Below are 23108 nucleotides of genomic sequence, written 5' to 3'. Positions count from 1 at the left end.
AACAAGCAGCTAGATTTAGGATCTCTGTCTGGGGAAGGATCGGAGAGGAGGTCTGGCTTGTAAACCAGTATTCTGGGTGGATTTAGGAGAGACCAATGCTTCCAGCTTTCTGAATAGATTTCAGATTTAGAGGAAATGGAGGGAATGCATCAATGAGACCAGGGGCCACCTGCAGATCAGAGCATCCCTCAATGACTATCACACTGGAGGAATTAGGACAAAGTAACTGCTGCATATACTGATCAGGTAGGAAGCAACATTTCACATCAAGGGTTGCCCAGCGACTGAAGATTTTGTTTGTCAATGTTGGATTGAGGGACCACTCTTGGGGCAAAATAACGTGTCTGCTAGTAAATGAAGTCCTCGGGATATGCACTGCTAGCACAGAACTATGGAAAGACATCCCCCACTGCCAAACCCTTATGGCCTCAACATAATTGTAAGACCTAGTTCTCCCCAGTTTATGTAACAGACCACTGATATTGTCCATCTGAAAGGAAATCACACCCACTGGAAAGGAGACAAACCTGTAATACTAAAAAGACAACTACTTTCCACGACGATGTGTAGGTTGGTGTCCAGGTACCTTGTACTGTCTTCCTCAATGTCCCCCACCTTAAAAGGGAAGCATCTACGGTAACCACTGCTAAGAGGAAGTGCAGAGAATGGATGACCTATTGAGAAGACTGTGGAAGTGACCCACCATTTGATGTGGGCTCTGCACACGGAGGTCATCCTGATTAAGGTGTTGGGGGGGATGAATATGATGCTACTGAACTGAGACTGTCCACTGCAGAACCCTCATATAAAATCTGGACATGGAAGTTAGAATGATAGCAGATGCCATAAGCCCTAGCAGTTTTATATTAGCTTTAGCTGTGTTGATGGAGGACTGTATAGTACCTGTAGTGCCAAATGGACTGAATCCTGTGCGGAGGCAAGGCGGCTATTTGTGTTGTGGCATTTGGGTGGCATCCAATAAATTCTAAAGTTGGAGTTGGTAACAATTTGCTCTTCTGACAGTTTACCGTAATCCCCAAGTTGTGAAGTAACTGGAGTAAGAGATCCTGCTGGAGAAAAGTACAGTTGTGTACACTTAATATAAATGTAGATGTCAGAGTGTATTCACTGTTGCAGTCATCACATTTAGGTTGATTCCCAAAGCTGAGTAAATGGGTGGAGGCAGTCAAGGAAACTAGGAGCTGGCTAGGATGCCCTGCAAGACTGCAGAGGCAAACCCTGCTCTGGATTTGGAGAAGAGAGGCAGGTGGCAATGTTTGGTATAGATGTGAACAGATATCCAGGTGGCAGCTGCCAGGATGTCCCTGGTGGAGACTCCTCTGAAGAAAGTTGCAGAGGTGGAGGCTGCTCTGATGGAGTAAGTCCTGACCCCCTTGGGGGAAGGCTTTCCATGTTGTTTGTAGCAGAAATGGATGCAGTGTGCTATCCATTTGGAAATGGTTCGTTTCGGGATGACTTTGCCCTCTGCCCCTGCAGTAAAACTGACAAGCAATTGATTAGACTTTCTGAAGGATTTAGTCCCATCTAGATAGCATCCGAGCTGTCTGTGCACATCTAGAGTGTGGAAGATCCTTTCCCCCTTGTTCTGTGGATTAGGAAAAAAGGTGGGCAAATGAATGGATTAGTTGACAGACACATTGGACACCACACCTTGGGCATGAAGGATGGGTTAGTTCTGAGGGATACCCTGTCAGTATGGATGATGAAGGGTTCCACAGCCATGAGTGCTTGCAGCTCGGAGACCCTTCTGGCTGAAGTGATGGCCAGAAGGAAAGCAGTCTTCCAGGAGAGAAATTTTAGCTCTGCCGAAGAGGCTGGTTCGAATGGGGGCAGAGTGAGCTTTTCCAACATAAAGTTAAAGGTCACAAGCTGGGGTTGGTGCTCTTCTGGATGGCCTCAAGTTGCTAGCCCCTCTTAGGAAATGTTTGATCAAAGGGTGTGAGAAAAAGGGCTGCTCAGTGGGAACATGAGCAGAGATAGCAGAGGCATGAATTTTAATAGAGGGAAAAGAGGCCACTGTGTAGCAGGTCAGCCAAGTAATCCAGGATGAGAGGGAGGGGAAAGCTGTGCCATACTGCCTCCCTTAGCCTGAATCCAGGTGGTGAACCTTTTCCATTTGTCAACATAAGACTTTCTAGTGCTAGGGGCGTCTGGCCTCACGTATAACATCTAGAACCCGTTTACTGTGGTTGGCAGATTGACCTGGGGTTAGGGAATAAGCCAAGCGGCCAAACTGAGTGTCTGCAATTGGGGATGCATGAATTCCCCTTCCCTCTGGGTCAGGAGGTTTGGAATCTGAGGAAGATGCCATGGTGGCAGTGGGGACAGGCTGCGCAGCAAGGGGTACCAGTGCTGGCGAGGCCAGTCTAGAGCTATAAGAAATGTCCTTGGTTTTTCCTCCTTTATTTTGAGCAGTACCCTGGGGATGAAAGGTAGTGGAGGAAAGGCACAGACAGAGATTGACCCAGGGGAAGGACAGGGCATCCACTTTCCAAGTCATGCAGTGATGCTCCCTGGTGCAGAACTTGCTGAGCTGATGGTTGTTGTGGGAGGCAAAGAGGTCGACCTTCAGGGTGCCCCATTTCTGAGTTATTACAGTGAAGGTTCCTCTGATGAGCTGCCACTCGTGTGGGTCCAGCAGACTTCTGCTTAAGTGGTCTGCCAGAGGGTCGAGAAAACCTGGTAGGAATTGTGCTAACAGGTGGTGTTGCATGGCAGAGGCTGTGTGCCAAAGGGTCATAGCCAGCCTGCACAGAGAGTAGGAGTGAGTCCCTCCCTGCTTGTTGATATACAACATCACAGTGGCGTTGTTGGTTTTGATCAGGAGAGCCCCTGGGGAGAGAATGGGCTTAAAAGCTATCAAGACGTGCTGGGCAGCCATCATCTCTTTTTGGTTGATGTGCAGATGGATTTGCTATGGTCTCTATTGGCTCTGTATGCACCTGCCGTCCAGGTGTGCACCCCAGGCATAGCCTGATGAGTCTGTGGTGAGGGTCTGGGCAGCAGGAGGTGGTGAGAAAAATAGTCCCTTGTTGTGGGAGCATGCTATTGCCCACCAAAGAAAATCTTTTCTGAGGCAAGGTATTATAGGTATAAAGTTTCCAGGTCTTGAGAGTGTTGACACCAAAGACTTTTCAGGTACCATTGAAGTTTCCTCATATGCAGTCTGGCATATGGAATGAGTAGTATGCAAGATGCCATGAAGCCCAGAGCTTGCAGGATTTTCCTTGCAGCTAGCTGGGGTCTGGGTGGCTAGTTGAGAGAAGTAGGCTGTCAGGAAAGTTTGCTTTTCTGGTGCAAGGAATGACATGTGGTATGCTGTGTCCAGGGTTGCTCCCAGGAATATAATCCTTTGGGTGGGCACTTGTTTGGATTTCTTTTTGTTGATTGTGTACCGTAGGGAGGCAAGGACTTTACAAATGCCAGATGCTTGAGCAGCTTTATCTGGCTGTCTGCCTGAATTAGGCAGTTGTCTTTATGGGTAAATCTGGATATTCCTTTGCCTGCAAAAGGCAATGGCCGGAGCCAGACATTTTGTGAAAACTCTGGGAGCAGTAGATAAGCCAAAGTGAAGCACAGAGAACGGAGTGCTAAGATCCTGCCCTGAAACGGAGATATTTCCTGTAGGATTCCCTGATAGGAAAGTGGAAGCAGGCCTCTTTTAGGTCTAGGGTAGCTAGCCAAGCATCCTTGGAGAGCATGGATAACAGCTGCTGGAGGGTGAGCATTTTGAATTTTGGAATCACCAGGAAGATGTTTAGAATGGATAGATCGAGGATGGGGTGTCAGGTGCCCTCTTTTCTGGGTACCAGAAAAAGTCTGTAGTAGAAACCTTGGCTTTTCTGTTATGCAGGAACGTGCTCTACCACCCTCAGAGAGTAGGGAAAGGACTTGTTTTTGCGCCTCTGCTTACTGGTTTAGAGGTAGATCTGGGAACTCTTTTGTATTTGGAATGGTGTGGAAATAAAATTTGTATCTCTGGGACACTATGTTGAGAACCCAGCGCTTGTTGGTAATGGTGGCCCAGGTGCTTGTGTGAAAGGAGAGTTTTCTCCCTAGGTGTAAGTGAAGCCGAGCAGAGAGAGGGGGTGGGGGTGGTGAGTAATTGAGAGTTCTTACCATAAGGGGGTGGCTTAGAACTCCCTGGTTTTGAAGTGGAGGTAGTCCATGGCTTATATCTCTGCATTCCCTGTGGCTGTTGTCTGGGGGGGGGGGTCTGGTTCCCCGGGGTCTGGGCTGAACTGTCCTGGTCAGAGCAGGAAAGGACCAGTGTTTGGTGGGACAATGCCTGCTGAACCTGGGTGGCTGGACCTGTAAGAAATCCTTAACTGTCTGCATAGAGTTTGCTTTTTCTTCCATCTTTTTTAAGATCTCTTCTGCCTTAGTATCAAATAAGTTGTCTTTGTGCAAGGGGGCATACAACAATTTAGATTTCACATGTCTGGCAAGGGCTGTTCCTTAAGCCATGCATGCTTTCTAAGGAGAGATCTGGTGAATGCTGCCCTGCAAGCAGCTTCTAGGGCATCCAAACTACAGTGCAAGGTGTGTTTAGTTACTTGACTTGCAGAATGCATTAAACTCTTGTAACTTTAGATTCTGCACAAGCAGAAAAGGAAGACATTTTTTGTTTGAGGAGTTCCCGGGTATGCGGTTGAAATTTTAGCATATGGAACTGACAACTTAGTGCTCTGATAGCAAGAGTAGCTGAGGTGTATACTTTTTTACTGAGGTGTATAGTTTTTTACCCAATCTGTCTAGTGCTCGGGAATCCATATCGGGGGTGGGATTCTTAGTAGAGGTTGCTTTAATTCCTTTAGGCCCTTTTGAAATTACCTCAGGGTCAACAGTAGGATTTTTAAAAATAAATTTGAGAGACTCAGGGACTCTGTAGTACCTGTCTGGTTTTCTGGGTGCAGGAGGGAGGGTGTCAGGAGTCAAACTGGATTCCAAGAAAACATCCTCCACAAAATCGAGGACGGGGGGTGGTGGGGGTGGCCAAGGGTCTGTGATGTTGACGATCTAAGAATTCCCAGAGTCTCTTTTTAGACTGAGGGTAGTCCTAACTCTCCCAATGGAAATGCTCCCTTAAGGTATGAAGGGTTTCCCCAAAGGGAAAATCCTCTAGGGGGAGAGGCTGAAGGAATGGATTCTTCTGCATCAGAATCCTCATAAGTAGAGAGGGGTTGCAAGTCTTCATATTAAGATGCATCAATCTCATCTGAGTCTGGTTCAGACAAAACTACGGGGACAGTTCTCTTACTTTTGGAGGGGGGAGCTTGGCTTCCCCTGATCAGCATAAGGTCTTCCGCCATTTTAAGCATTTGAGACTGAGGCAAGGAAGCAGGTGCCTGAGATTGGGTTGTCGGTTTCTTGGGTGTGGTTCGTACCCTGTCCCTAAGAAACTGTTTTTGAAAGAACGGTAGTTGTGAAAGAAGCCATCTGTGTCAAGAATCGGTAGTGCAAAGGACTTCTGCGGAAGCTGGTGCCTGTTCAGGGGCTCCAGACCCATCCAAGGTAGAGACTACCGCAAAATCCTTAGTCCAAGAAGGGTTTTGTGGCATACCGATCTCCGAAAGGGTCTCTGTAGGGGCCTGCAAATCCACAGAAGCAGGTATCAGGGGCTGCGAAAGCACCTCACTGAGGACCAGAGAACTGACTAGCTTAATGGGAGCATAGTCTGTAGGTTTGGACCTATGCGGTCTGTCTCTGTCTTTATCTTTACGTTTTTTCGGAAGATCTGCTGTTAGATGGCTTACTGAAGCCATATCGGAGTTAGAGGACTAAGTGAAAAAATCTAACTACAATAAGGGCAGACGACTGATCGTTCTGGTGTTGAACAAGTGACAGCAGGGGATGTCGTGGTCTGGGCCTAAGCAGGTGACGCAGTAAGAATGAAAGTCCGGTGTGGTATTTGCTTTCTACAGGCAAGACAATTGTTAACTTTTTCTGACATCTTAGTGCAAGAAAAAAAGGATCCCAAAGGGGTACTTAGCTTTAGAAGACTTCAGCTTGAATTCAGTAGACGAAACTCAGGCAGAGGCCAACCGGCACTCGTGCGAACTGCTTCTGCTTCAGTCTCCACAGCAAGAAAGACTGATGTAAAGGCGTCAGCTGCCTTACTTTATACTACTGACAACCTGACGTCAGTCCTGAAATGACAGCAACCAATGCAGAAATAGTAAGCCTCTGGTATTCGGGTGCAGAGGGCTACCCTGGCAGGGATAATCCAAATGTGATGACTGCAACAGTGAAACACCAAGAACATCAGATCTTTACTCAATGGACAAGAGCCAATCAGCTAGGTACAGGAGCACCTGGATCCCCTGCAGTCTGAGGTAGGCTGTCACTGCTGCCATGCAAATGGTAAGCACCTGGTGGGCTGTTGAGTACAAAGGGCAGATCTCTGAATTGGAAGCGATTGTCTCTCAGTCTGAAATGGAGACCTCTCCTAGAAAGCTTGTGCATCTTTACATTCTACTATGCATCCTGGAGATCTAGCACATCCATTTCTCCTTTTTGAGTAGATGCAAAATGGACTGAACAGTGACCAACCAGAAACTTGTCTGTTTCATGTACTGGTTAAATGGTTTGGGTCCAATACTGGCCTAAGGTCCCGTTTCCACTGAGGCTAAAAAGAACCAAGAGTAGACACTGGATCCTATCTGGCGTGGTGGGACCTTTTGAATAACGTTTTACAACAGCTTTTCGACTTCTGTTGTTGCAGATTCCAGCTGATTGAATGGCACTACAGGAGCCAATATTAGAAATAGTTATTATCCTTGGCACCTAAGAATCTGAAGTAATTGTCTGCCAGGGATTGAGAGCATAGGGATAAGCACCCCAGACTGCCTGCAATGTGCGGAAATCGGGCAATCATTCAGGAGAGCTCCTAAGGATATCAGAAAATGTCCTGTGAAATCCTTGTTTTTGTGGACAGCCTTTGCCCCTAGGGTGACGTCCATTAAAATTGCCCCCCTCCGCTGCCATATCTGAAGTACTCTGGATAAGACAACTTCTTGAACCACATTTTCTTCCTGCCTCGCCAATTCCTACAGAAGGCTTTCTGATGAGTACAGAAATGGATTCCAACAGCTAAAAAGCTCTTACTGTCCTGCTCGCTTCTATTAAGGGTTTCTTTAAACTTCAGACCAAACAAGGTTTGACAAAGGGAGCGTTAAAGGACATCTTAAAGTCCTCCATAAAAATCACACAGCCACATCTATGCATGGCAGCATATGGCTATGCCTGTACCTGCTACTCTGGCTGCCCCATCGACTGCATTTGAAAGCTGGTATATAGAAACATGGTAATCTCCTTGGTCAATTCGGTGTGAAATCAAATGCCGTATGACAGGTAGTTTATTGCTCTGAAGCATGTATCTGTTTTCCAAATCTATCCAAAGCTCTGAAAGTACAGTTATGTACATTTACCATAAATGTAGACATTTCATTCACTGTTGCAATAATCACACTTGGGTTATCTGCCTGCAGGTAGCTCTCAGTCGGTCTGAATATCAGAGACCTAGTATTTCTGAGTCAGATGCTGGTGCTCCAGGACTGATGTCAGGGGTACAAAAACAGGCAGCCGACACCATTACATCAGTTGTTCTTGCCCCAAATGTCAGGAGCCCCCCAAATAGGGAGCTAAGTAATGGTGGTGAAACCACCACCAGTAAAAATTAAATGCCAATACCCCAGAAAGGGGTGAGTAATAGCCAGAGAGAGACAGAGACAGAGAGAGAGAGAGAGAGAGAGAGAGAGAGAGAGTGAGCGAGTGTGAGAGAGCGAGTAAGCGAGAAAGCAGGGGACTAGAGGGAGGGAAACCAGGACTGCAACAGTGAATACACTCGAACATCCACATTTATGGTAAGTGTACACAACTGTACTATGTTCATGCTTCACTGTTGCAGTCATCACACACCTGGCTGGATTCCCAAAGTGAAGGGTGGAGGCAGTCAAAACGAGTTAGGGCTGGCTAGTATGCCTTGCAAGACTGCTGTTACAAAACCTGCTCTGGATTTGGAAAAGATAGGCAGGTGGTAATGCTTGGTGAAGGTGTGTACTGAACTCCAGGCAGCAGCTTCCAGGATGTCCCTGGTAGGGACTCCCCTGAGAAATGCTGTAGAGGTAGAGGTTGCCCTAGTGGAATGTGTTCTGACCCCCTGACTGGTTGGTTTCCCATGGTGCTTGTAGCAGAAATGGATGCAGTGTGCTATCTATTTGGAAATTGTTTGTTTTGAGACAGCCTTGCCCTCTGCCTCTGATGCAACGCGGACTAGTAACCGGTCAGATTTTCTGAATGGCTTAGTCCTATCAAGGTAGAATCTGAGCTGTCTGTGCAAGTCCACGGAGTGCAGGATCCTTTTCCCTTTATTTTGAGGATTAGGGAAGAAAGTTGGCAAGTGGATGGACTGGTCGAGAGCCACACTGGACACTACTTTAGGCAAGAAGGCAGGGTTAGTCCTGAGGGAAACCCTGTCAGCATGGAAAATAATGAAGGCTTCCACAGCCATAAGTGCTTTTAGCTCAGACACTCTTCTACCTGAAGTGATGGCCAGAAGCAAGGCTGTTTTCCAAGAGAATAATTTTACGTCTGCTGACGCAGCAGGTTCAAAGTGTGGAAGCGTGAGCTTTTCCAGTACAAAGTTAAGGTCCCAAGCTGGGGGGGGGGCGCTCTCCTTGGTCGCCTTAAGTCGTTTGTCCCTCTCAGGAACTGTTTTGATAAGAGGGTGCGAAAAGAGAGGTGGCTCAGTGTTGTAATGAGCCAACTGGCTGAGACGTATCTTAATGGAGGACAGGCCATTGTGGACTAGATCTGCTTAGTAATCCAGGATTAAAGGCAGGACGGCAGAGCTGTGTCCTCTCCTTTAGATAGAATCAAGGAGAACCTTTTCCACTTATCGGAACAGGATTTTCTTGCACTGGGTTCTTCTAGCTTCAAGAATGACATCCAGCGCGTGCCTGTTTAGGGCTGCTACGGGAGAATTCAAGGAATAAGCCAGGCTGCAAGATTTAGGGTTTGCAGTTGTGGATGCAAAATCTGTCCCTCCTGCTGAGAGAGCAAGGTTGGGTTTTGGTGTAGGTCCCAGGATGGCACCGGTGACAGGCTGCACAGGAGTGGCTACCAGTGCTGGCGTGGCCAATCAAAACTGTCTTTGTTCTGTCTTGTCTTATCTTGAGTAATACTCTTGAGAGAAGGGGCAGAGGGGAAAGGCATAGATTTGAGAGATTTACCCACTGAAAAGATAGGGCATCTAGTTTCCAGGCCCTACTGTGAGGATTACTGATGCAGAATTTGCTGAGCTGGTGGTTTAGGGGGAGGCAAAAAGGTCCACTTCTGGAGGCACCCATTTCTGAATCAGAAGGTTGAAGGTGCTGGGCTCCAAATGCCACTCATGTGGGTCTAGAAGATTTCTGCTCAAGTCGTCTTCCAGTGAGTTTTGTTTGCCTGGCAGGAATGGAGCTTGCAGATCGACTTGCATGTCCAAGGCAGTGTGCCACAGGGCCATGGCTAACCTGCAGCATGGATAGGAGTGGGTTCCCCCTGCTTGTTTATGTACCACATAACTGGGGTGTTGTCTGTTTTATTAGCAGTTGTCCTGCAAAGAGTAGGGATCTGAAAGCTGTCAGGGCATTCTGCACAGCTAGCATCTCTTTTTGGTTGATGTGCAGAAGAATCTGACTTGAGCCCCAGTGGCCCTGAATGCATTTGCCATCCATGTGTGCTCCCCAGACATAGTCTGGTGTGTGTGGTTAGGGTCTGGGCAGAGTAGGGTTGAGAAAAGGGCAGTCCCTTGGTGTGGTAGCTGCTTCTACCCACTAAAGGAACTCTGCCCTTAGACAGGGTATGATAGGAATGACTGTTTCCAGGTCCTGAGAATGTTGGCACCAAAGACTTTTTAAGTACCACTGAAGTTTCCTTATATGCAGTCTTGCATATGGAATTAGCAGAATACACAAGGCCATGAACCCTAGGGCTAGCAGTATTTTTCTTGCAGACAGCTGGGTTCTGGTGGCCATTTGTTTGAAGTAGGTTGTCAGACTTGTTTTTCTGAAGTGAGGAATGCCATCTGGGATGTTGTGTCCAAGCTTGCTCCCAGGAATATAACCTTTTGACTGGGTACCAGTTTTGATTTCTTTTCGCTGATGGTGTACCCCAAGGAAGTGAGAAGGTGTTTCAGAAATGTCAGGTGCTGCAATTCCTGACTGTCCACCTTAATCAGGCAGTCCAAGTATGGGAAATTTGGATATTTCTCTGCTTGCAGTATGCAATGGCTGCAGCCAGGCATTTTGTGAAAACTCTGGGCACAGTAGATAAGCCAAAGGGAAGTGCAGAAAACTGATAATGCATAGATCCTTCCCTGAAATGTATATACTTCCTGCATGACTCCCTTATGGGGATGTCCAGATAGGCTTTTTAAATAAATAGTGCATTGCCGAACACAACAATAGATATGACAATACATTAACACCAATTTTCAAACATCATGCGTTATACAGTACAACTTGGGGGTAGATAGTATTAAAAATATGATCAACAAATTTTGGCACATGATTACAGGCGATAGTAATTTAGCAAAAATTCTGGGCAATAAACCCAATTTTATTTATAAAATGGGAAACACCATAAAATTACATGATGAACAAAGATACAACGCACTTAAGATTTCAAAGATCCTAATAAGAGAAGCAAGAAATGTGGATTTTGTAATCAGTGTAAATACATGTCTAATGAGAGTAAAATATTGTTGGAAAATGGACATAGATCATTATTAAGATCCAAAAATGGTACATGCAATACAAAAATGGTGGTATATCTGGCCAAATGTGTAAAATGTCCCAGTTTTTACGTAGGTAAGACTGAGAGGAGTCTTAAAAATAGAATATACGACCATACTTATAGTATTAAAACAAGAGACAAGACCAATGCACTATTTAGACACATAGAAACAAAAGGAGATGAACATCAGTTTAAATTTAGTATATTAGATAGTATTTACATTGACCCTAGAGGTGGTGATTTTAAAAATTTGTTAAGTTATAAAGAAGTGTGGTGGCAAATATTTTTAGATGCCACCACTCCACCAGGTCTTAATGAATTTATATCAATCAAACCTCTATTATCAATATGCTGACATATTACACACCATATATTAATTTATATATGTCAGTCAGTAGATAGCTTCTCTAGTAGCATACATATATTTATGTCCAAGTGTACAATTATATTGTGTGTATATATATATATATATATATATATATATATATATATATATATATATATATATATATATAGACATGTGATTATGATTTTGTGCATATAACATTATACAACATCCTTAGATGATATACAGTTGTGTAGGTTAAGTTCTACTTACATACAGTGAGGACATTTTTAATCACAATTTTAATTATAGGTACACTTTTTTAATTATAGGTATTTAGATTTTTATAGCAGTTTTAGAAGTATAATGAAAGGATTAAATATATAGCATACATTTATTCAATATATACTTTTTAAAGTAAGGCATTTAGGATTTGGAATGCAGACATAGCAATGTTATGAGCATAAATTCTGTTCATGGACACACAGTTATGAAAAGCTTTTCATTGTTATGTAGATTTTACAAACATGTTTTAAACCATTTTTTATATATGGTTTTGTTGATGTTTATCATTGAAATGTAATACATTTATGGATGACAGGTACTTGGTAGCTTGCGCTCTTGTAATTGAGCGCTAAGGTCACTAAGCGATTTGAACTTTCTGGCGCCAAAAATAGATTTAAACCACTAATTGTTTTAGGCATTCAGTTCTGATGAAGCCTGGCTGTCATGGGTGAAAGCGCTTAACAGATTTCTAATTATTTTATTTTATCGCATTTTATATTGTGAGCATTGAGTTCGTTTTGTGTTTTTTTGGTTCAATAAATCGGCTTGCACTATTTTGGACATGTGGCACTTATTGGTGGCTCCGCAGACAATATTTTATTCACACACACACACACACACACACACACACACACACACACACACACACATACATACATATTATATATATATATATACATATTATATATATATATATATATATATATATATATATATATATATATATACACACATACACAAACACACAAGGTCTACAAATAAAAAGATATCAGTTTAATTTCTGTTTGTAAGAATTTTTTTTGTAAAATTACAAGGGAGGAAGAAATAAACCAACAGTAACTATGGCAGAAAATTGGAAAATTCAGGAGTACTCTAGGAAAGTGTTTAAAAAAAAAAAAAAAACACACAAACCACATCCCATTGTGGAATCAGAGCATCTGCGACTGTTGGGTTGAAGCTACAGGTAGGGAAGAGTTAGAGCGCTGCATCCACAGGTTTGAAGGTGCTAACTCTGGATTAAAGTCAAATGAAAATGGAAACACTGGATCCTACATTTGTCGGTTTCCCCACATGTTCAATGGACTTTGAAAACCATGTATGTAGTCTATACTCAGCTGCCATTTTTACCCTTTCATGTTTTGTTTGTTTGCATCTAAAGGTCTGAAAGGTTAAATGCATCACAAAAAAGAAATTTCAATAGTATCAGCCGAGTTTTCTGGCATATTATTTTTGTTTCAGTTACATTTTTAACAGCTTGTAAAAGTTAATAGACATCATGGCGAGTCATCGTGGAAGACACTGTACAGTCTATGAATTCATAGTACTGGCATTTTAAATAAATGACAAATTAACTGACTTGTTTCCAGGCCCAAATGCATTAAGGTGATACAAGAGTAAATTATGGGAAAAGCAGGACAGACCTAAAAACAGTCTCGTCAGTATAGCAGTCTCCCTTCAGCCTATTTAGGACCACAACACAATGTATTAACCTAGAATGATGTAGAAGGGTTACTAATGCTTAAAAGCCAAGATATAATGAAATCTGTGTTTGAGCATAGAGATCTCTTTGGAGTTTCTTAAACATTAGTGCATGAACTTGGCTGGAAGGAACTTGAGAGTTGGGAAAGTACAGTTGTGTACACTTACCATAAATGTGTATTCACTGTTGCAGTCATCACACTTGGGTTATCTGCTTGCAGTAGCCCTCAGTCAGCCTGATTAACAAAGTCATGGGTCCTGCGTTGGTTGCGGTCTCATCTTCCATGACGTCAGGTAGTCAAGGGTATAATGCATAAAGCAGACACCATTACAGTTTTTCTTGCCCCAGATGTCAGATGCCCCCATAATGGGAAGCAATTAAATATACAAGGTTACACCTCCAATAAAAAAGCAAATACACCAAAAAGCTTTAAACATAGCAAACAAGAACAGAGATATAGCCAATAGAAGTCAGGGGGTTGGAGGGAGGGTAACCAGGACTGCAACAGTGAATACACTCTAACATCTACATTTATGGTAAGTCTACACAACTGTACTATGTTCTTCATGTTTCACTGTTGCAGTCATCACATTTTGGTAGATTCCCAAAGCTAAGGATGGGAGGAGGAAATTAGACAGCATTAGGACCAGCGATAGAGTCCTGCAAGACTACAGTGGCAAAGCCAGCTCTGGATTTAGAAAAAAATTGGCAAATGGTAATGCTTGGTGAAGGTATGTACAGGACTCCAGGTAGCAGCTTCTAGGATGTCCCTGGTAGGGACATCTCGGAGAAAGGCTGTAGAGATAGATGCAGCTCTGGTTGAATGTGGTCTAATCCCCTGTGGTGTATGCTTTCCATGGTGCTTATAGCAGAAATGAATGCAGTGGCCTATCCATTTAGAAATGGTTTGCTTTGAAATGGCCTTCCCCTCCGCCCCTGCAGAAAATACAACCAGCAGTTCAGATTTCCTGAGAGGTTTAGTCCTGTCCAAATAAAATCTAAGTTGTCTGTGCACATCTGAGTGCAGTATTCACTCCCCTTTGTTCTGTGGATTAGAAAAGAAGGTTGGCAAATAAATGGACTGATTAAGGGCCACACTGGATACCATCTTGGGCATGAAGGAGAGAATGGTCCTGACGGTCACCCTATCCGCATGAAAAATGATGCAAGGCTCCACTGCCATGGCGGCCTGTAATTCAGACAGCCACCCTTCTAGCTGAAGTGATGGCTAAAAGGAAGGCTGTTTTCCAAGAAAGGAATTTCAACACTGCATTTGCAACTGGCTCAAAAGGAGGCAGAGTGAGTTTTTTCCAATACAAAGTTAAGTTCCCAGGCTGGAGTAGGGGGCTCTCCTGGGTGGTCTTATGTTTTTGGCCCCTCTGAGGAACTGCCTCAGCAGTGGATGAGAGAAGAGGGGTGGTTCTGTGTTGTAATGAGCTGAAATGTCTGAGGCATGAATTCTGATGGAGGAAAAGGAAAGGCCCTTGTGCAGCATATCAGTTAAGTATTGAAGAATCTGAGGTAAATTGGGTGTTGCTGTGCCCATCCCCTGAGTTTGGTTCCGGGAACAGAATATTTCCCATTTTTCAGCATAGGATCTTCTAGTACTAGGCCTCCTTGCCTCCAGAATGGCATCCAACACTTGCTTACTGAGGGATGGCAATGGAGAGATCAGGTAATTAGCCAGGCTGCCAGGTTCAGGATTTAAAGCCATGGGTGCAAAATCTGGCCCTCCTGCTGTGACAGCAGGACAGGGATCGAAAGCAAGTGCCAGCAGTGACACACGGCGCAAAAGGGGATACCAGTGTTGGTGTGGCCAGTCTGGTGCAATCAGTATCGTCCTTGGTTTGTCCTGTTTGATCTTTAAAAGTACCTTGGAGAGGAGATGCAGAGGGGGAAAGGCATAAACAGATTTTTTTGCCTTTGGCTAATCTACTGTGTCCAGGGTATTCACAAAGGGCAGTGCAGAGAACTGATAGTGCATGTAGCCTGCTTTGAAGCATAGGTATCTTCTGCAGTATTCCCTTATTGGTTTGTGCAGGTAAGCTTCCTTTAAATCCAGTGTTGCCAACCGGGCATCTTTGCCTAGCATAGGAAGCAGTTGAAGAGTTAGCATCTTGAATTTGTTTTTCCAGGTGAAGGACAGGGCATCCACTTTCCGAGCTTGTTTGTCAGGAGTCCTTGTGCAGAATATTTTCAATTCATAGTTCTGGGGAGGCAAACAGGTCTATATCTGTGCTCCCCCATTGGTTTCTCAACATGTTGAATATCTTTGGTTCCAGTTTCCACTCGTGTGGGTCCATGAGATTTCTGCTTAGGTTGTCTGCCAGTGTGTTTAGCTTTCCTGGCAGGAATTGAGCCTGTAGGTGCACTTGGTAGCTCAAGGCTGTGTTCCACAGAGCCATGGCTAGTCTGCAGAGAGGGTATGAGTGGGTTCTCCCCTGCTTGTTTATGTACCACATAACAGTGGTGTTGTCCGTCTTTACCATTAATTGTCCTGGAAGGATGTGGTCCTTGAAGGCTGTCAGAACATTCTGTACAGCTAACATCTCTTTCTGACTGATGTGCAGGTGCATTTGACTTGGGTTCCATTTGCCCTGAATGCACTTCCCTGCCAAGTGAGCCCCCCATGCATCTGATGTGTCGGTTAGGGCTTGGGCAACAGGGGGTAGAGTAAATGGCAGTCCCTTGTTTTGGTGACAGGTGTCTGCCCACCACAGGAACTCTTATCTGTAGAGAAGGAATGATAGGAATCACTGCTTCTAAATCCTGAGAATGTTGACACCATAGGCTTTTTAGATACCACTGTAGTTTCCTCATATGCAGTCTTGCATATGGAATTAGTAGAATGCAGAAGGCCATGAACCCCAGGGCTTGCAGCATTTTCCTTGCAGATAGCTGGGTCTTTGTGGCCAGTAGTTTGAAGTAGGCTGTCAAATGAACTTGCTTTTCTGGCGTGAGAAAAGCCATCTGGGAAGTTGTTTTCAAGCTTGCTCCCAGGAATACAATTTGTTGGCAGGGTGCAAGATGGGATTTCTTTTCATTTATTAGTGTACCCCAGAGAAGTTAGCAATTTCTGTACAAACGCCAGATGATTCAATAGTATGTCCTGGTTTTCTGCCTGAATTAGACAATCATCCAATTATGGATACATTTGGATATTTCTTTGCCTGCAAAATGCAATGAATGGAGCTAGGCACTTTGTGAATACCCTGGGCACAGTAGATTAGCCAAAGGGCAGTGCAGTGGACTGATAGTGCATGTAGCCTGCTTTGAAGCGTAGGTATCTTCTGCAGGATTCCCTTATTGGTTTGTGCAGGTAAGCTTCCTTTAAATCCAGTGTTGCCAACCAGGCATCTTTGCCTAGCATAGGAAGCAGTTGAAGAGTTAGCATCTTGAATTTTGGAATCACCAAAAATGTGTTTAGGATAGAGAGGTCCAGTATAGGACGCCAGGAGTTGTCTTTTCTTGGCACCACGAAAAATCTTGATTAGAAACCTTGTCCCCATTCCTCTTCTGGAACAGGCTGAATAGCTCTGATGCTTGAGAAAGCAAGAATTTGCTTTTGAGCCTCCGCCCACTGATTTGGGCGTAGGTCTGGCCAACCGTTTGGGATTGGTAAGGAGTGAAAATAGAATCTGTATCCTTGGGAAAAAATTTAAAACCCATTTGTCCTGGGTAATGAGTTCCTAATTTTTTGCCTGCTGGGCAATCTTTCCCCCTAAGGGAACAGTCAGTTGTGCAGGGCTTGGAAGATTTAAAGTTAAGTCATTGAGACAGTTTCCCATGGGGGGAGGGTCTTGCCACTCCTTGCTTTTGGAAGTGGGAGCCCCCCACTGCTTAGCCCTTTGAGTACCTTGGGACTGAAGCCTGGGTGTTCTGCTGGTTCTGGGTTTGATAGTTTACTACCTTGAACCAAGACAGAGGGGCTATAGTATTAAATAATGCTATCAGCTTTCCCTGGAAATGGCACGTGTGTGTTGTATATAAGCACAACTGGGAAGCTACGACAAAGACTCTACTGGGTGGGTTGTTCTGTGACAAACCTATTTTTGTTTGTGGGTGGTGCAGGTCCATACTCAAGCAGACTGCAAATTTCGCAAATGTGCTTGAGGATTCCCTGTTGTGCACAGTACTGAAGTTAAAGTGCACTTGTGGATTAAGTAACAAAAATGTTGCAACAAACTTGCAGGAGGACTATTAGATTTTTTTCTATACACTCTTCTGTAGTCAGCCTGTTCCATTCATTCCCCATGGGTGCCAGCAACTAATACAACTGGGAAGCATGGTTACTGCTTGGCCCTATGTCAACTACCCCTCATGGCAGCCAGATGTAAAGTACACCCTCAGTACCAGTGCAATGAAGCATGGTTGTTTCATCATATGGGCAGAATCAAGCTACAGCTACAACTAGCTGTTGGGCAGGTGCACCCAAGTCTGTTCATAAATGTTTATGTTACAGTTGCTTCTGCTGGGTGTCAGCAGTGCAGTAGGTTAGGCTCTCTCTTCAAGGATAGATAAACTGGCATTACCAACTCACTTCCAACTATCACAGATAGTACCCTCCAAGCTCTGGGTCCCCAAATGATCATGGGTGATATGTACAGTTCTCTGTCCCTCTACACTACACGTTTAATCAATTCTTATTGGATTTAAAAACGGAGGCATAATATAGGAGGTAATTGGGGGGAGGGGGAGCATCTGCTGAAAACTAGCTATAAAATGGATACTGATGGGCTTTTTCTGTCCTTCCTCTATTATACAAACTATATAAAAATGCTTAGTTTCACTGACAATGAGGAGGAAGGTAAACTTCTGTCCCACCACCCAGTGCTATGCTGTCCCACTGCAAAAGGTAGGTTTAAAAATACTAAATTCTCTACAGATGAGGTCAGTTTCTTTTTTTAAGCCAGATGCCTAGTACTGCATCATGCTTTAGTTAAGGCCCCCCTACTCACCCAGCTGAAGCCTGGTACCCAATAAAAAATATCCTTCACAGTCAGCAAACCCATAATGCAATTAAAGCATAAAATTGAGTCTTCTTTTTTACTGGAGTTTGCGAGGTTTCCAAATCTGGATACTGAACAAAGTAGTGGAGGCCAAATACACTGAGCCTGATGAATGTCCACTACCCACTGACATCCCTCAAATTTTGAGTACTGTTTGTACATGCCTTTGGATCGGAGTCCACTGTTGCTCCTTAACAGTGAGACTATATTAGCAAACAAGTTAAAGGGAATACATGAACAAAGCTGCTGTGTGCAGGTGATGTGGAATTATGGCAGATGGAGAAGGATTTTCAGCAAATGATGGGAGGAACAGAAAGTTAAAATTAAGGCATATGGAATGAAATAGTATAAAAGGCAATTGTCATGACACAAATCAAGGAAAATCAGATGACAACTGAGCTAGAACGGGAAAATAATGAAGCTGTTAATCTGTTCCAAGTATCTGGAAGGGGAGAGTGTGAAGAATGGCAGCCTAAATGAAGATGTCAAAGTTGGAATCAGAGGGGAAGCAGCCAAATGGCACAGGGTGTCAGAATTGAGACAGAATGTCACCGAAGATGAAAAGTAAGCTGTACAAAACACTGGTGTCGTGTGACCAGTACATATATATGCTACAGAAACAGTTAAGGCAAAGCAGTTGAGGAAGCCAAACATGATGAAGATGAAGTGCCTGAAGTGGGTGGTAGGATATATAATGAGAACAGATGAATGGTGACAACAGAAGTTGAAGTAGCTCAATTGCAGATAAGGTCAAAGAGAGCAGACTATTGTGGTTTATGCACATGTGCAGGAAAGGAGAAGATAAACTGGTGAATATTTGGAAGAGGCAGGAAGAAGGCAAGGGGAAACCAGGAAGTCCGGACAACAGATGAATGGATATGAGAGAAGACATAAGACCGTCAGGAATGGCTCTCAGAGTGACACTGAATCAAAACAGGTGATAATAGTCGACACAAAACCCCAACCCCATACAGAAAATGGGAAAGAGGATTGATTAAACACAGATTCTTCTCTGCTGACAAAACCTAAATAAAACAGTCCATGTAAAATACTAACGCCATACTTTTGAGGGACAAAGCATCAAAAAGTTACAGTATAGATATCAATTGTTAGCGCAAGATGTATACAAAATGTACAAGCTGGTAATTTAGTAGTAATAATGTACACAAGCTGGTGAGTCATTTCACTATACATATGCAGAATTATTATGCCTTGATGTCTTCAGTAGCACAAATAACTGCCGAAATGAGAAAATCTGAGACTGCTCAACAAGCACAGTTAACGGTACAATGGTGGCTGTACAGAAGAGAAAGTTAAGTGATGCGGCCAGAGAGGAAGCATTTGCATTGAAGTAAGTTGGGAATGGAATTTAATACAAGAGGTTGATTCTTTAATTTGAGAACTAATTCTAGACTAGCACCAAAGATTTCCTCCAAATGCCCACAGACCAGCAAAGTTTGAACTGGGATCAAACTGCCCTAAGCTACCACTGCTTCCTTCTTTTTTTCCAAAGTACATTACTTCTCGACTGCCTGCAGTATTTTAGACAATTAGACAATGCTGGCCAGGTTCGAGCAGTTGATTCTAATGTTGGGCTAACTTCAAAACAATTTGTTAACCGTGATCTACTCTACTTGCATTTTATTGCAATTATTTCAATGAACTGTATCATGAGGAAGCATAACCTCCTTACCTGCAAACTTGAGTACATACAAATGAATAAATCTGCTGCATAGCAGATAGCATGGTGCCGCCTTTTTAAATTTTATTCATAAAATTTTGACATTTTCCTTGCCCTGACAAACCACACAGTAACTGCCCATATAATAGCATTTCTACATCTACATTTACTGTGCCTACCAATATCTTATGCATCCTCTGACAGCAGAAGTGCCAACATAAGTAAAAAAAAGGCCATCAAAAACTGTACTTAGTTTTCAGGCACTGTCAACAGATAAATGTCATACATATGACTTGCTTATTTTGTTTAATGCTCCAGTAACAGATATTGTCCCCAGATCACAATGGCCTCTCCTTTGTGCGATTTCAATAGCTAGTAAAATTACAATAAATTGGAAATGTAAATCTGCTTTATCTTTAACGATTTTCTTATTTTAGCTAAAAGTATACGGAAGAAAGAACTCTAAACTTAAGTACAAATATGACATTGGCAAAAACTGAACGATCTATTGGAAAAGTATTAAGGATTTGTTTTACTGTCTTACTGCTGTGGACTCTTGTATACAATTAAATTTTTGTTCTTCTGTTATATCTGAACTGTATTTTTACAAGTTTATAAAACTAAACAATTATCTGAAAAAAAACCTGCACTTGAAACAGTAATCCCTTTTTTTCTCAAAGCATTCTCAAAATTTCAACAATTTAGCAAAATGTTTTACATCTTACAATTCCTTAAGTCATTCTTGTATACATCAAATGTCCACTTATACTCATCAACTTCAGTTCGTATTAAATGCCCCAAAAGCACTTACCTGAACTGCACCACAGCACTAAGAGAGTAAAGAGTGCTTGTTGTATTCTGCTCATAGTCTCGATCTGCTACGTTACTGGATGTTTATCTAAGCAGAAAAGAAAAACAGTTACTCTTTTTAATGGCACGGTAAGGCATGGCACTTTCTGAAGTAACATCATCACTGTGGTCTAAGTGACTGCTGACTAACCGTCCTGGGGAAACGTATGCATATTACAAAATACTGTGCCATTAACAAGCGTCTTAAAATGCTTTTACTTGGTAATGCCGGTGGCATTCACAGCTCTTCTAAGCTAGGTGTAAACAAGTCAACAAAATGACAAACAATAATTCTGGGGATGCAGTATGATGAAGTACAACTTATGCAAACCCTCTACAACTAACACTGCATTTACTTTACCACCATCACACACTACAATCGGAAGGCACTCAAGACGGTTTCCTTGTGCTCTGCACTTGCTCAGAACTCGTAAGCACTAAAACTACAAATTACTACAGCACTCTAATTTCCTCACTTGTCAAGAGGAAAACAGTTATTGGTACTTACATTAATAAACGCCTATCTAAGCATGTCCATGAGTCAGCTCCCGGTATTCTCCTGTGCACCTGACGAATCTGGGCATCTTGGGGCAATGTAGCAATTGCCTCATGTACACCGATAACCTCTCTTCCTACCACCTAACACTACAACCTTTGAAAGACGTACTTATACAGCCAAGCTCTCTCCAGCCAAGACTAGACCAGACAGTCAAGAGGAGAAGGTTAACAGCTGCACCACACCACACTCAAAACACGCATTCCTTCAAAACCCACACATAGAAACACAAAGCACGCATCCACATTCACAGGGCTCTCAATAAAAATCTGCCCAAGCAACAGAGACCTCCCAAGCTGAAATGCAGACAACCACCCCCCCACAACACTACCCGAATGATACATGTGCCACTCAACCTCAGCACACAAGGCAAAACAATGTACCCAACACACTAGTTATAGGTGACTTTATAGTCAGGCACACTGATGTCCCACTCACCAGGCTAAAGATGAAAGTTACCATCAGCTGCCTGTCGGGTGTCAGGATTCACCGCAATGCACGCACTCAGGTCACTCCATAACAAGTAAAATTACGACTCATTATTCATGTTGGTGTGAATGACCTGAGACATACCTCCCTGGACTGCATGAAAAGAGACATGAGGAGCTTTCGGATCTTGTAGCCCAGGCAGGTATGACCCTAGCCCTGAGTAGCATCCTGCCATCGCCCAAAATGATGTGGTACAAGGAAAAAATGATTGACTTCAACAATTGGCTAAGTTTCTGGTATCGTTCTAAGGGGATCCAGTATCTGTCTGCCTGGGACAACATGATCGACAGACCACGATGCTTTGCCAGAGATGGCCTGCACCTGTCGCCCCTGGGATTCTGGATACTGGCTAAGGCTCTTGCCACCCCTATACTGCCTTTTTTAGGCAAGGTTCAAATGCTAAATTTACCACCATAACAGATACAAGCAAGCAAACTCAGAGTAATGCTACTCCATGCTAGAAGTCTAAACCTCAAAATGCACTCACTACAGGCACACCTTAAAATGGAGAACAGACATCTGTGCAGTGACAGAGACCTGGCTCAAGGCTCCAGAGAGCACCCCTGCATTACCAGGCTGCAATTCATACCACACCTTCCGGCCACCTAACCTGGACCGAAACACTAAAGGCGTTGGAGTGTTCATATTCATTAAGGATATCCACACCTACAGGCTTGCTGCTCAACATAATGCATCTGAAATTATCCAAGTGCAACTAACACTGGGCAAGACTGCACTCCAGGTTGTAGTTCATTACAGATCCCCCACCATGCCCCAGGATACCCACTCTTCATTTCTTATGATACTGGAAAATATTAAGGTACAACCCAATACCTTAATTATGGGCGATTTCAACTATCCCACCATCAAATGGGAAAACTATTCATCTACCAACTCATTCGCTCAACATTTTTTGGAATCCATAAATTCCAACACCTTGGATCAACTTGTCCACGCCCCCACCAGGGGGAGCAATATCCAGGACCTGGGCATTACCAATATGGGTAACCTGTGTTCCATGCCAGAGGTCAACTCCTTGCTGGTCAGATCTGAACACAAGCTAATCACTCTAGACATCCATACCTCCCCCATTAAGGAAACCACCGTCAAAACTACTCCAAAGCCAACTTCATGCTTAAGACAGAAGTGGCAAACTTCACAACACCCATGCAGACAGAAAATAGAGGTACGACTGCGGAATCTTACACAAATGCACTGTATAAGCACATACACGAGTGTATGGATTGTGCCAGCCCAAACAGAACCAAGATGCTATCCTCCAAAAAAGGAAGTCAATCTGGTGGTCTCCTGCCATAAACAAACTCTACAACAGAAGGAAGAAGCTGTTGCAAAAAAGGGCAAACAAGATTGGAGAAACTCCCTGGTCAGCCTCAGCAAGAAGCTGAGATCCCTCAAAATCCTCCACAGCCAATTATGAAAATAAAATCGCCACGGATTCCAAAAACAACCACAAAGCATTCTACAGCTATGTCAAGAATCTCAATGGCAACACTCAGATCTGCTCTGAGCAACAGCACAATGGCAGTACATATTACAGAACCAACAGATATTGCAAACATCCTGGCAGATAGATTCAGTGCCAACTCTACCCCCCACACACCCTCCAAAAGGCC

At 43.6% G+C, this 23108-nt stretch overlaps 1 protein-coding gene across 1 annotated transcript in view; it reads right to left on the bottom strand.

The window, feature by feature from the left end:
* CD59 (CD59 molecule (CD59 blood group)) overlaps positions 1-23108 on the bottom strand; it is a 499932-nt gene that overhangs the window by 290898 nt on the left and 185926 nt on the right. Inside the window, exon 2 of the mRNA XM_044082718.1 lies at positions 20392-20478. Within this exon, the coding sequence (XP_043938653.1) occupies positions 20392-20446 (55 nt within the window). The 5' untranslated portion in view covers positions 20447-20478. The remainder of the gene's footprint in view (positions 1-20391; positions 20479-23108) is intronic.

Source organism: Protopterus annectens, chromosome 9.part0, assembly GCF_019279795.1.
Source record: "Protopterus annectens isolate FY-2018-M chromosome 9.part0, PAN1.0, whole genome shotgun sequence".
Taxonomy (NCBI): domain Eukaryota; kingdom Metazoa; phylum Chordata; order Ceratodontiformes; family Protopteridae; genus Protopterus; species Protopterus annectens.
The sequence above is the reverse complement of the archived record's forward strand: the minus strand, read 5'-3'. Positions and strand labels throughout refer to the sequence as shown.